Raw genomic sequence first — 15609 nt, 5'->3', positions numbered from 1 at the left:
GAGAGAAGACAAAAGATTTAGAAAGTATTATATAACAAAGAACAGCACCAGCCCCAGGCTTTTAATGCTTTTATAATTTTGATGTGAATAACCCCAGGCTTCCATTCTGACATCAGTACTACCAGAGACTGTGTAAGACATAGTCAGTTTGATTAACCTCTCTCTGCTTTAGTTTCTTCATCTATAATGTGCAAGTAATATTACTTGTCACTTGCCAACTAGCAGTATTTCTTCAGCTAATTGACTGTCTCAGCAGGGATGTTGCAAAGATTAGCTGATAAATGATTTATAAACCCTTTGAAATATTAAGTAAATGATGTAAAAAGCTCTAACAAGAGGACAGAACAAATCATTCCATGCATTAATTTGCTACTTAATTATATATATTTTATATATTAAAAAAAAAAAAACCACCTTGAAAAAAGGTAACCCTCAGCACAGTGAAAATAGGACAGATTACTAGGAATTCTAGTGTGCTTTTTGTTGCTGTTATTTTTTTTAATCCTGTTATAATTAAGAATATACAGAAGAAAAAAAGTGTATTACAGGAAATGATTATAGTTCACCTCCTTAAATTTATGAAAAGTCTTCAAGACAGGAAAAGAACTGAATAAAAATAAGGAACCATGCTTCCTCAGCCTACTTTTACTATTGACAATGGTATAACCTTGATAATTTTACTTAACTAATGAGGATTTTGAGTAAGATAATTTTTAAAAATCTACAAAATATTTCTTATAGATATAAGAACAATATACAAAATCCTGTGCCAAGCACTGTTAGGGACTAAAAATTCAAAGACCCAGATCTCAGGAAAAATATAATATACAGAGAAGAGTGATATGAAAATAATTAAATAATAATTCTTGCATAGCGCCAAATTAAATGAACACTGTAATACATTATTCATTATACCTGGAGATGGGAAAAGGGTGTAGTTTATAAATTTGGTTTGAGAGATCACCAGGATTTTGTTGTTATTGGGAAAGAAGGGCATTCTAGGTTAGGAAAACAAGATTAGAAAACCATAAGAACACCAGACATACTGCAAATGTTAGCTATGAATGAAACTTAATATGCATGAGAGAGGTAGTTGTAGGGAAAGGTAAAGTAGGTTGGCTTCAAATTCTAGAAGACCATGCAAAAAATTTTAACTATATTTAGTGGGTTTCCAGGAACCATTGAAGATTTTTGAGTACTTTATGTTTTATAAAGTTAATTCTGGTGATAGTGGAAAGCATAAATTGGAGAAGAATATGTTTAGATAAGTAAGTAGTAAGCATATAATTCCAATAGTCAAGAAACAGATGATGAAGGTAGTGACCAGAGAAAAAATGGAAATGAAGAATGTAAGAGAGACATTGAATAGACAGAATTAAAATAATGAGGTTTGAAAAATTATTAGATGCAAAGATGAGATGTGAGTAGTTATTGGGATGGAGTAATTGAAGACAATTTTAAGATATCTGTCGTAGGTGGCTGACGAAATAGTGGTAATATACACTAAAATAATGAGAAGAATGAATAGTTTGGAGGTGGAGGTGGAGATACAGCAAAGGGATTCCATTTTGAACCTACTGAATTTGTGTTTTTGAAGACAATCATGGTGGATTTTCAATAGGCAATAAAAATTCTCAAGCTATACTTTAGAAAAATATCAGGCCCCCAAATTATAGATTTGATAGTCATCTATATATACAAGTGGCAGTTAAAACTACTGGGGTAGGGGAGCCTGGGTGGCTCAGTCGGTTGAGCGTCCGACTTCGGCTCAGGTCACAATCTCATGCCCTGTGAGTTTGAGCCCCATGTCAGGCTCTGTGCTGACAGCTTGGAGCATGGAGCCTGCTTCAGATTCTGTGTCTCCCTCTCTTTCTGCCCATCCCCTGCTCATGCTCTGTCTCCCTCTCTGTCAAAAATAAATAAACATTAAAAAAAAAAAAAAAAAACTACTGGGGTAAATGGGATTACCAAACAGAACATAAAGAACAACAACAAGAAGAATAAATATTATTTAAGAGATAAGTGGGGGAAACAGCAAGATGAAATTTAAGGAAAAGACTATGGGGAAACTAACAGCAGTAACTACAGTAGCCAAAGGAGGAAAAACATTTCAAGAGAAATAACAATGTAAAATTCTGTATACAGTTTGATAGGGATGATTACTGTGAAAAACCTTGAATTTTGTGATTAATCTATGTTTTTTTTCTTTGAGAAAGCAGTTCTGGTAAATTGATAAATAACGTAAGTCAAACTGCAAAGAAAAATAGAGGAAGCAGGGAAAATTAGTATCTACCTCTTTTCCTATAAGTTTGGGAGGAAATGAAAGTAAAACAAGTGAGTGACTTAAAGAACATACAGCGTTAAAAAATGGAATATATTTTATAACACGGGAAGTGTAAGCAATTTTATAGGCATTAGAGAAATAGGGAAAAGAAGCAAAATTGAAGGAACAATAATGGGAGAGAAGATAGAATCAAAAACACCAGTCAGATATTAATGTTGGGCAAAAGACTCTTGAATAAAGAGATGGACAGTTTTGATGTGAGGATAAAGAAAGAGGAATTGAAGAAAATTATATAGGATGACCTTGATCTTTTCATAGAGTCATTAGGCAAGATTTTCTATGAAGAGTAAGAATTTGAAAGAATTTGAAATATAAATAAGACTTGAGAAGCACAGACAAATAAAGAAACTGCTGTTGTTAGGGATGATAAAGAGGTCAGCAAGAAATGAACAAAGGGATTTATGAGTAGCTTTGAGGTCACTTGTTGCCTAATTAGTGAAACTATTTCCTAAAGGAATATACCCTGTGCTTCTGGCTTTATAACACTTTTAGGCTTAGATTTCTCATTACAAAGTTTTGATTTGCTAAGTATTGTGGCAAGGAAAAAAAAAAACAGATTTGAATCAGACAAGAAATTAAGTAATGATACAAATTACTAGATTATGAATTTACAAAAACAATTTGAAAATTTGCCCACGTTAAAAAAGGAAATATATATATCTATGTTTATCTATCTATACAGAGAGATCTGTATCTCTCTCTATATATAGAACCTTGAATGAAGGCATAAGAGTAACAATTATCACATCACTAAGATCAGAGATGAATTGATGAACAGAGAGAAGAATGAGAAGAAAAATCATTAGTATCAAATAATTGGAAATTTTTTGAACTTGAGAATTTTTTTATATACTGAAAATCAGGGAGAAATTGAAGAACTTCCTACAACGAAGGTCGATGGCATAGCATCTCTAATAGTCAAAATCTTATTGTGAAAACCATCAAAAGACCTTCTATTATTTTTCTCATATTGGGTAAAATGCATTCTAGCAATGTTTTGAATGTAATGAAAAGATCACTGCCTTGGAATCAGAATAAAAAAAGGTTTGGCTTCACCTAGTTAATACATGTTGCCTCTTCTCTGTGATATAAATCAGTATATGAGATTACTTTTTGAAAGTATGCTTTTGATAGGACACTATCCAAACTCTTCTGAAGTGCAATACCTGTCCCTATTATACCAAATGATACTTTAGAGCATGTAATGTCATGACTTGGTGCAGAAATTAGAATTACACCTTAAGAGAGGAGACTTTTGTGGAATTTTTTAAATCGTGTCTATTTATAGGGCTGTGGTCTTTTTATTTCTTCCTTGCTGAGATTTGCTCCAAGTATAACTAGAATATAGTTCAATTCAAGGAAAAAGGTAATTGAGGCAGCATCAAGTTCTGGAACTCTGTTTTGAGCTCAAGAGACCTAGTCTGAAGCCCTCTGATTTTGTGAGATTAAGGGCTTGCTTTTTGGGAATAAGCTACTAGAATCTTAACTCTGAATTAGATAAATAAGTAGTACCTTTATACAGGAAAAGAAAAGAGAAAAAGATGGGTAGTACTTAGCATGGAAATAAAACAGCTGATATTTCCAGAATATTTTAGGAATGAACAATTTGCTTGCTAAATTCTTTGCAAAATTCTTTACAATTCATTACAATAGAGTTTCCTTCTAGGAAACTTTCCTGTAGGTCTCCTAAACCCTTTCAGTCAGTCTCTGAGATACTTTCAGTAGGTTCACAAGTTCAAAATTATTTTCATAATTATGATATTTGCTTTTTTTACTTGGCAGACATTTGCACAAGTGGTGCAAAAGCATGGTGGGAAAAACTACTGGCACCTTAGCACGAATCAAGTCAGCAACACCAAACTCCACTAGTAACCCTGGTATTCTTATACACCACCATACACTCACAGTTAATATTTTATAAATACTAGATTTACCTACAGATATACTTGATGAAGCAGTAAAAAAATATTAATTTTGTCAAATCTTGGCCCTCGAATACAGATCTGTTGAATATTCTTTGTGATGAAATGGAAAGTCACATGAAGCATTTCTGCCAGGCACCAAAGTAGATGGCTGTCTCAAGTCAAGTACTTGGGTGACTACTTGGGTTGAGAGCTGAACTAGCCACTTTTCATAAATCACCATTTTTACTTGAAAGAACAACTAACAGGCAAACTGTGGTTTTTCAAACTTGGATATTTGGCAGAGATATTCTTGAAAATGAACAAAGTGAGCTTGTCACTTCAAGGGGAGCAAACTCCGCTGTGTCTGTTGCCAATGATTAAATCTGAGCTTTCAAACAAAAATTATAATTTTGAAAAACTTATTATCTGTCCCTGTGACCTTGTCAGTTTCCCAGTTCTTGAAGACTTTGCTGATGAGTTAGGTGGTGTTACCAACAAATGTGATATTGTACAATATAGTACCATTTGGCAATTTTGTATAACCTAGTGAACCAATATCCTCCAAATGACCAATGCTTGATATTAAAAAAAAAAAATATATATATATATATATATATACACATACATATGTATGTATGTGTATGTATATATATATATTTATTTAATAAGCATAAGCAAAGATCCATTTAAAGTACAAGGTAGACAATAACTTTCAATAAAAGAGTATGGAAAGTATTTGATATGATTACAGATTCCACATTGCAGAAAAAAAAAATCCACAATCATCTGAAAAGGCTATTAAAACTCTCCTCATGGGGCGCCTGGGTGGCGCAGTCGGTTAAGCGGCCGACTTCAGCCAGGTCACGATCTCGCGGTCCGTGAGTTCGAGCCCCGCGTCGGGCTCTGGGCTGATGGCTCAGAGCCTGGAGCCTGTTTCCGATTCTGTGTCTCCCTCTCTCTCTGCCCCTCCCCCGTTCATGCTCTGTCTCTCTCTGTCCCAAAAAAATAAACAAACATAAAAAAAAAAAAAAAAAAAAAATTTAAAAAACTCTCCTCACATTTCCAACTAAAAAAATCTGTATGAGGCCAGATTTTCCTCATATAATTCAACTAAAACAACATATTGAGACAGATTGAATGCAGAAGCAGACATGAGAAACCAGATGTCTTTTATAAAGCCAGACATTTACAAAATTAAGCCAGAGAATTGCAAAATGGAAAACAATGCCATTCTTTGTCACTAGTTTTTTTTTTTTGCTTTCAAAAATATATATTTCACTAAAAATATATTATTTATGGAAACATTTAATGGGTTTATTATTTATATTTTAAATGAATTAATAAATATTTTTAAAAATTTCAGTTTTAATACCATATGGTAAATATGAGCAGATATAACCACATAAACAAAAACTCACTACTGTTCTTAAAAATTTTTGAGAATGTAATGGATATCTGAGACCAAAATGCTTCAGAAACACTAATGTAGACTAAGCCCTAAGCACACAGTAAACTACTCAGGGGCTTTTAACACACGTTGCATGATTTCATAAAGAACAATTGAGAAGTTATGTAATTGTATTTGTAATATGGGACAGGAAGAATTTTCTTTCTCTTTTAAACTTAAAAGAGATCATACCATTCATATTAGAGAGAAGACTTCAGTGCTTGCTGATGGCATTCTCTCCATTCTTTCTTCCAAGTCTGTGAGTCTCATTTCATGTGTCCCCATTTACAGGAGTAAAATTAGCATGTTATCCAGTCACCATTTGGCTCATGACTCAATGTCACTATAAAAATCATTTTAGCAGCTTCATAGGCCCAACTTCTTTTAGGATACACATCTGTGTGGAATGCTTCAATTTGTTTAATATAGGAGACGTAAGTATATACTTTTCCTATCCTCTTGAAATCTGTCTAAATCTGTAAAATCTGTTAAGGTAAAATCTTTTGGTTTATTTTTGCAAATAATTTGTCCATATGAAGTTTAAAAAAGTAAAGAGCATAAACAAGGGGAAGACCAACATGAATCATGAATCTCAGTTCAGAAATCCATTAGAGAAATGAAGAATTTTTAGAATACCAATATACTGTTTCTTTTGTTAAAGAGTGAGAAAGTAAGATTTTTTTTTTTAAGAACAGGGAAAGAAAAAGCGAGCTTGTTTCTTAGTTATGAATTTTTATTGGATTTTTAGATATCAATATTTGGAAATTTATGTTTTACAATTAATCTAACTTTAAATGGTGCATTTAAGTAATAAAATGTTTTCTCTCTCTCTCTAATCAGACTGTGAATATTAAAATAATTGGCTGTTTTGTATAACTGGATAAAAAAATAACATTTTATCTTGTTTGTATCCAGTACTACCATTTTGTGATATCTACAAAATTCTAATTAAAGCAACATAAACAGGAAACTCTACTGAAGCCCACTTTTGGTAAATTTTGCAGGTTTTATTCTGGTTAGTTTTTTTTATAAGGCCATGTGTGCTAATTGCTACTCTTTTAAACATCTACCAGCTGCTGATATTTATTAGATGTTTTTAAAACTTTTATCATTATTTGGTAGGTATCAATCAGACATAATCATTTGGCAATAGGTTCCCCAAAATATCTAAGCAAAACTACAAGTCATTATACAGTGGAGTATTCAGTGTAAAAGATATTTCCGGTCTCTGATAGTCATAGCACTAAACTGAAGAGCTGTGTCTAAATGTTTAACTGAAAGAAAAAATAACATAGCTACCCCTGCATGTAAAAATAACTCTTTTTGAGCACCTAAGGGGAATTCACTAAAAGAAATATAATCATGGAAAGAGAGAGAGAGAAAAAAAAAGAGAGTTCATAACATCTATATATTTTGTCTAAAAATACAATTGTATTCTTCATTCATGTATTTATATGTATGCTATTTGTCAGCTATTTTTCTTTTTACTGAAAAATAAGTCTATTGTCCGGAGAAATAAAATGTAATAAAAATAAAATGCTACTTTTGTGATAACTATTATTATAATAATAATTATAATGGCTACCATAATTGAATGTCCAGTACTTAGCGTATCAACCTAGTAAATATGTTTCATAAGTGCTTAAGGAGAGGAGAAGTTTATAGTAATAAACTCTTCTCACAATCATCATTAGTGTCTTTCAATCCAATTGACAGCCATATATACACATTTTAAAGGTGAGCACAATATACATTTACATATGTCATAACCCTGTTTCTTATTTCATGTTCATGTTACTTAAGAGAATACCATGTGAAAATTCAAATTAAGTTGTTGGCTCCCCCCTTTATAAATAGAAATACTGCCAGGATCTTTTAATATTCCCAGATATACAAATCATTACACAGTATACATTCTTTTTAATTCATATCTTCTCATGGAAAATGTCACCACTTTTTTCTGTCTCATTCTTGACATTTCAAATCTCCTTCAAACTACTATTAGCAAAGTGAATAAGATACTAAACCCCCACAGGCACATGTATTATTATGACAGTCTACCAAGAAAAATGATAATGGCAAAAAAAAAAAAAAGGATTTTGTTGCAAAATACAGTACCTTTTTATGCAAAACCCATCAACCTGGGTTAAGTCATAGTTCTGTGTATTCTTTAGCAATCACTTACTATTTCTGGGATTTATTTTCTTCATCTGAAAATTAGGATATTTTTGCATACATCATAGCATTGTTATCAGATGGGAAATAATACCAGTTGTGCTTTTTTAAAAGCCTGAGTTTTAGGGGCGCCTGGGTGGCTCAGTCAGTTAAGCGTCCGACTTCAGCCTGGGTCACGATCTCGCGGTCCGTGAGTTCGAGCCCCGCGTCGGGCTCTGGGCTGATGGCTCAGAGCCTGGAGGCTGCTTCCGATTCTGTGTCTCCCTCTCTCTCTGCCCCTCCCCCGTTCATGCTCTGTCTCTCTCTGTCCCAAAAATAAATAAACGTTAAAAAAAAAAAAAAACTTTTAAAAAAAGCCTGAGTTTTAAAAAGCCATAAAGAGACTAAGAGTGAAAGACAGTAACAGTGATTGTGGGATGAATTTATTCCTGTAACTCACCTTTCCTGAAACTTTTATGACATAACATTTATTAGGTTGATGTGCATGTGAAACTCTAAATCATCAAAGTAATGTAGAACCTAGATACTGTGTTGGTTAATTGGTGGTAGAGTAGACAATGAAAATATCTTTATAACTAAATAACATTAAACTACTCCAAGGTCAAAATCTTTATCCAACCTCATAACTTACTCGCATACAGGCAATCTGGTAAGACAGAAAAAGTAAACTGGGACTTTCTAGACCTTCATTCCAGAACTTAACTAACTGTTAAGTGAAGATGGTCAGACCATAGAACTCTCAAGTCCTCAGATTATGTACATGTGAAAATTCTGGATTTTTAGGATTTGGTAATTTAGTATAAACAGGGAAGAGGGAGGTTCTCTGTGGCTACTAATGAAAGATGTAATATATTTCTTCTTCATTGTTCAATTCTATGCAACATACTTTTATCTAGCACTGACTTTGTGCAAAGGACTCTACTAGGAATTGTATGTAATTAAAACATTAAAATGTAGTTCCTGTCTTTTCAGAGCTTCTGATCTGTCTAGAAGACAGTGCTACTTAGAATTTAAGTGCCTTGTACAGGCACAAATCAAGGCCAGTGGGAATGCCAGCTGAGGAGACAGGGGAAAGAAGACAGAGAGAAGATGGCATTTGGCTGAATTTTGAGGGCTAAATCCATTTCACTGAGCAGATTTGTTAGAGGAAGGCATTCCAGGTGGAATAACAGACTTGAGCAATACACCAGCAGAGAAGCTCTGGAGAAATAGTGTATGCTATTCAGCAACATACAAAGTATGAGAGCTAGTAGTTGAAGTTAAAGCAACAAAAGTGGGTTCTTTCCAGATTATGGAAAAACTCAGCTATAACCCCAGGACGAGCCTTTCCTGTTTTACAGAAAGTAAATATGAGTGACATCAAATAAAAATCAATATGACTTGGCAAGTTATTAGACATGGATATCAAGTGAGAGAAATAAGCAAAAGTATGCTCCAACACAGTGTATTGGTGAGGCCAGTTTACTCTATTTGTGTTTTGTGGTTGTCTTTTTTATTGAATTTGAAATGCTTATGCAAAACCAGGTGAAAATACCTATTTAGCAGGCAGTTGACCTTGTGTGTGAGGAGCCTGGGAAAAAGAGATGCATACTTTTGCATTATCCCTAGGGAGGAATCAGAAGCCTCAGGATTAGATGAGTTATTCAAGTTAGAAAGAAAAAAAAAAAAAAAAAAGGTCAAGGACTGACCTAAGTTCCTATAAAAATGTCCCCTAGGAAAAGAAATTTGTGAAGAATACAAAAGTCAAAATAGGATGAAACCAGGATAGTAAGATGACAGACTGTTTTATTTGTTTGTTTGTTTGTTTATTTATTTATTTCAGCACCTATCCACCAGGTGCCAAACCAGGATAGTAAGATGACAGATTGTTGTATTTATGTTTGTGTGTTTGTTTGTTTGTTTGTTTGTTTGTTTTATATCAGCGCCTACCTACCATGTGTCAAACATTGTGTTAGGCTCTTTAGATACATGATCCACATAAATTCTCATAGCCACCTTGAGAACTAAGTATATTTATTCCAGTTTATAGATGAAACACTAAGTACAGGAAGATTAAATATAGCATAACAACTAAATGGAAAATCTAAATTCAAATACAGATAGCTATAATAATACTTATGACAATACCTATAATAATCTTGCCTCTGTAGTTTGCTGTAAGTGCTAGGGGAGAGTTTCAAGGAGAATGTAACTGGCAATGTCATATATTGTAGAGAGCTCAAACAGGATGGGCACTTGCAAGAAATTTTATAATTAATCAGTTACTTAATGTTAATACAGATCATTTCAAAGTAATCTCCATAAAATATTCTACATAAAAGCCAATGGAATATGGCACTTCTAAAGGTTTGTTCAAGGAAAATGAGAAAATAAAAGTAGCTGAACCCTTGTGAGAAGTTTAATAAAGGAAAGAGATGGCAGTGCAAAGAGTTATAAAGACTGAGAAAAGAATGTTTGGTTAAATGATTGGTTTAGTTGTTTTGATTTTTGTTTTGTTTTGTTTTTGCTCTTGTTTTTTTTTTTTTTTTTTTTTTTTTTTTTTTTTTTTTTTTAGTAAGGGGACTTGAACATGCTTACAAACTTTACAGGAGAAATCCAGAGGAGAAAGAAGACTCAAATTATTGAGGAAAAAAAATTATGGATGGAGCAAGGTCCTACAGGAGGTGATAAGAAACAGAATCAAGAGAATGCCTTAGAAAGAGAGCGGCTAGTTCATTTAGAAAAGAAAGAATAGCGTTTTACAGAGAAATGTGTTTGAGACAGGAAGAAAGTTAAGAGAATTTACAGCAGATGTCCTACATTTTCTCAGAGAAAGAAGATGAAAAATCATCTCTTAAGACAGGGGGTATCTGGTTGTGTGGCCTGGGAAGCATTTGGAATCCTTCCCACAGAGAAAAGCATAAGGAGGAGTCAACTAGAGGTGAACAAAAGAATTTCTGAACAACCAAGAGTGTATACTAATAATAGAGTCAAAAATTTTCAGTTGAGCCAATTGGCACAATTTTGTAACTTTTTCTGGTAACATTTAGCTACCCAGGTAATGAGATCAGAGAAAGTGCACCATGCTGTTTTCCTAGGTGAGGCTTAGGAAAATCAAGGTGAGAGTAGGTCAAAGGGATTTCTTGAGGCTAATAAGAAGTTACATGAAATGGTCAGCAATTGATCCAGACTGGACCTAAAGAAAGCTAAAAAAAAGTTAAAGGAATTAAAGATTCAACCAGTGTGAAGAACATTCATTAAGAGTAAGAGGGGAAAAAATGGTAGGTGGTTATGACCACAAAGGGAAATCTCCAAATTCATAATTTTAGAAATGCGATAGTTTTGAGTGATCATTGTTTTTACAGCTTCACTTGAGCTGTTATTAACTATCATGCCATTCAGCTGTCCCATTACTTATTAGAAAATGGAAAACCAGGAGGTCGAGTGATTTTCAAAAGTCACTCCATGACTAAACCCGGGATCTTTTGAGGAGCATTTTGAAATTTTAATTAAATAATAACCATTAAATCATATTCCCTTACAAAATAATGGTAGGTATACTGAGTGAATGGAAAGCAATGTTATCCATAATATAGTCACAGTAAGCATGTAGTATACATATATTTCCTATTTCAAAAGTGTATTATGCTATTCCTCCCTCTTTCTTGTTTCAGCTTCCTCTTAAAGAAGCAAAATGTAACTTTCTCCAGATTGAAAGAACGCTCCTTCCTCAATATGCTTTGGGGGAACTAAACCTAAAAGAATGTGCTACTTACTGACTACCATCCTAAATTACAGTGTAGATGGCATCAAGTTATTTCAGAGTGCCAGTGTGCATGCCCATGATGATGTATGGGGTCCACCATTTTTGCTTCCCCCATATTTCTTACATTTTGAATATATTCCTTTCTCTTGACTATTGATGCATTTTTAATCTTAAACTACAGTAAAATGTAATTGGAATGTTTAGGAATAGGAGGGAAATTATGTTATTTTCAAGTTCTGTTTCAACAAATTAGTACAACAGAAGTTTATTGTTTTATATATTACTATCCATTCCTCTTTTGACCTTTAGGGAAGGACATAAATTTAAACAGAAAATATTAAAAGATTTGCATTTGGTGGTCTTCTGTTAATACACATATCATATTTTACCTTGAAAATATTTTTTGCATTAAGTCTTTAATTAAGTATGTGTATCACAAGTTTGGGGAAACTCACTTTCATTGACTCCTTTTTAAACTTGAAAATTTTATTTCGAAGATTCAGTCAAGAAATATTATTATTCCTCTCAAACAATGACTTAACAAGGGGGACCATAAGGGAGCTGTTCTCCTGGACTGGGGGCAGTTATTTGGTCACTGACATTGATTAGACTTGCTGGTTAATGGTGCTAATAAAAAGCAAACTGAATTTTGGTCAATTTCATTATCATTCTTAGCGTCTGTAGACAGTGTAACTTGCATTCTGCTTATGTCTAGGATGGACCACTTCGATTCCACCCCCAATTTTGGTATGCCATTGATCTCAAGTTCTCTCTGGAGTTGAAGACTGACGAAAGTGATATTAGAGAAGGAGAATTTTATGATCTAAACCAATACAAGTTATGGTATTCAGGCCAAATCTGCTCTTACTCCTATTTTTGCAAACACAGTGTGTTTATTACATGTATTTAGCACATTTACTTTGATTATTTTTGCATTATAATCACAAAATTGAGTAGTTGGAATAGAGACCATATAGCCCTCAAAGCCTAACGTATTTACCGTCAGGCCTTCACAGAAAAAATTCCCTGACCTTTGATCAAGAATTAAAGCATTACTTGCTTTTTGAACATGAAAGCAAGACAACTATTTAACATTCATATTGTAGACCAGTAAGCTAACAAGCATCTTTGTTAAATGTTATCATCGACCAACATTGTATTTACCTATTAGTTTTTCTTTGTTTTGTAGTCCCTGCTATGTGGATATTTGTTAGCAATGACTGATGTGGAAACTACATATGCAGATTTCATTGCTTCTGGAAGAACAGGTAGAAGAAATGCAATACATGATATCCTGGTTTCCTCTGCAAGTGGCAACAGCAATGAATTAGCCTTGAAATTAGCAGGTCTTGATATCAACAAGACAGGTGAGTTGTTTGACACACATCTCTCTATGAACATGAGATGATTTGTACCATTTCACTGCGTAGGATTAAAACATGAAAAACTACCTTTGAAAATAATTTAGTAGAGTTATAAACAATCTTAGACAAGATAAAAGTCAGGGACTAATCCCTTAGTCACTCCTATTTCATTTTCAGTGACTTCTCTTTATAGGGTTCCCACTCAAATGCAGAATCCTTAATCTGATTTTACTAATGCAATGAATAAAGCACATGGGTTTTAAAAAATCCTAATCTCGGGGCGCCTGGGTGGCTCAGTTGGTTAAGCGGCCGACTTCAGCTCAGGTCATGATCTCACGGTCCGTGAGTTCGAGCCCCGCGTTGGGCTCTGTGCTGACAGCTCGGAGCCTGGAGCCCGTTTCAGATTCTGTGTCTCCCTCTCTCTCTGACCCTCCCCTGCTCATGCTCTGTCTCTCTCTGTCTCAAAAATAAATAAACATTAAAAAAAATTTTTTTTTAAATCCTAATCTCTATAAAAGCTCCGAAATTTCTATGTAGAATATTTAACAAAGTTGGAGCTCCTACCTTTGACAATATTGGCCACCTATAACATTTCAAATAACCACTTCAAAGGAAAAGGGTCTTCAGGATCAATTCTATTGAGAATGGGAGTAAAATAGTTTGTTATATCAATGTCTTAGGTAATAAGATCTTTCAGTTTTCTTTTCTTAATAGAATGGGTTTGTGGAAAATCTGTCTTATTATTGGGCCTTGGCGCTCTTCTTACCCAAGCAATCTAACTTTACCAATGGAAAAGTAAAGCAAATGTAGATGTCAAAGTACTTCTGAGTATTTAAATGAATCCCAATAGTTCTTTCATCCATAGCTTTTGCAAGTATTAAAGCTAAATGTGTTTCTCTGACAAATCTTGTGCAAAAATAACCTTTAAAATTAAAAGAGGAGTTCACAATTAAGGAACCACAGTGTTGTGTACGTGAAAAGTCAGCTTCTGACTCATGATAACTATTCAGTACTTCTTTGCTATTAGAATTTTTATGGCAGAGCTTTCCAGTTATTGGAAAACTGAGTCAGAGTATATGTTAATGAAACAGCAACATTACCCTAAAATACCTAGGGACAGTACTTTATTCAATGGCTAAAGGTCAGCAGGTCACAGATTGGTCTTTTAAAATTCAGATTGAAAATAAAACTTAACATCACCACCTTGGAATATACAGACCTATGTATACTTTAGGTTTTGTTGTTTCCCTATTATTACTACCAGAAGTTACTTCAGAAAGGATTTAGGGAATTATTGCAATTTGGTGGTATGAGGTAAGTAAAATTTTTTCTGTGGTCTTTGAGAAGTTGCTAATTAATTTCTTTTATAAGATTTATATTTTTATTTGTATATTAATATTCTGTTCTAAGTAATATGCATTATTTTTAGCCACTCCCAATATATTCATAGTACAGTTACATTTCTTCTTTTTCTCCTCACTGAAATTGAAACTCAACAGCATCAAGACCTTTCTTATACAAGAGAATATATTAACTTGGTATATAGCAAATGAAATAATAAACTGATATTTTATATTAACAAATATAATAAAATAATTTTATATTTTATATTTTTAAATAGTTTAAAATAATTCAAATATCATTATGCTTCTAAATGTCTTCTTTTCTAAACATTTCTAAGTGTTAATTGCCATTCTCCAGGCTCCTGAAAATTTTTCTGTTTCTTTTTAAATCCTAAAGTCCAGAATCAGGCAAAATATAAGCAGTAGTAACTTTTTTTATTATTCTAAGTACAAAGAACTAAAAATAGTAACTGTACAACACTGACATATAATGACAAACGAAATATCAGTAGCTGAGTATTGTAAGGGACTTCCTCTGGAATTCATGAGTGTTTCAACTTCTTTTTAATTTATACTCAACAATATTGCTGTCCCATGTTTACCATGACTTGTTAAAAAGCATCTATTTAGCCACAGCTCTGTAATTGCAGCATTATGCTAAGAAGCCCTGGGAAGTGCCCCCAGACACCCAGAAATCACAAGCCTCATGGGAGCCAAGTTCCTCATCTTGTATTTATGCAGTCACTTTCATCCTTAAATATTCTTCTGTCTTGCATCTGCCCTAATTTGACTTCATTCCTTTGGTTATTAAGAGCTTTTCCTATTTATCAAGTTCTTGTTGCATGCTAATCTACACATCTCACATTCAGGCCATCTGCACATCTTGGGAGGTTGTTCATTATTGTAATAATGAAAGTAGTTTATGAACATGATATATAATATATAATGTAAACCCCGAGAACCCCTTTAGAACAGAATATATCTATATAAGAATATAGATATAGATATAATTTATGTACTGCTTTTAATTTCTGGAAGTATGGTGTATAGTGAAATGTTTTGTGTATACTTGTTAAGAGTAAAAGAGAAATTGCCTTTCAACATTTCCATCTAAAGAAATGGAACAGTCCACTTACTTCTATCCATTTGAATTATGGTAACAAACATTTAGCAAACATTGATATAATTTACGTTATTGCAACGCCCAAAAATATTTTATCCACTAATATTTATTGGTTGCTTAATGATGAACTAATACATGCAAACATATGAATCTTTGAATCAAGG

At 33.3% G+C, this 15609-nt stretch overlaps 1 protein-coding gene and 1 long non-coding RNA gene across 4 annotated transcripts in view; one reads left to right on the top strand and one right to left on the bottom strand.

Annotated features, from left to right (window-relative positions):
- Positions 1-15609, bottom strand: part of LOC147572036 (uncharacterized) — a 271873-nt gene that overhangs the window by 201368 nt on the left and 54896 nt on the right. The window lies entirely within an intron of this gene.
- PKIA (cAMP-dependent protein kinase inhibitor alpha) overlaps positions 1-15609 on the top strand; it is a 96732-nt gene that overhangs the window by 76905 nt on the left and 4218 nt on the right. For 2 of the 3 annotated variants that reach the window (XM_025922943.2, XM_086695572.1), the window contains one exon: positions 12805-12982. In XM_025922943.2, the coding sequence (XP_025778728.1) occupies positions 12832-12982 (151 nt within the window). In that variant the 5' untranslated portion in view covers positions 12805-12831. Of the gene's footprint in view, positions 1-5998; positions 6130-12804; positions 12983-15609 lie in introns of those variants that run through there. The other variant, XM_086695573.1, reaches the window with a different exon arrangement.

Source organism: Puma concolor, chromosome F2 (assembly GCF_028749965.1).
Source record: "Puma concolor isolate L17-30 chromosome F2, mPumCon1.1.hap2, whole genome shotgun sequence".
In the NCBI taxonomy this organism is placed as follows: domain Eukaryota; kingdom Metazoa; phylum Chordata; class Mammalia; order Carnivora; family Felidae; genus Puma; species Puma concolor.
This window is presented reverse-complemented; position numbering and strand designations above follow the sequence as displayed.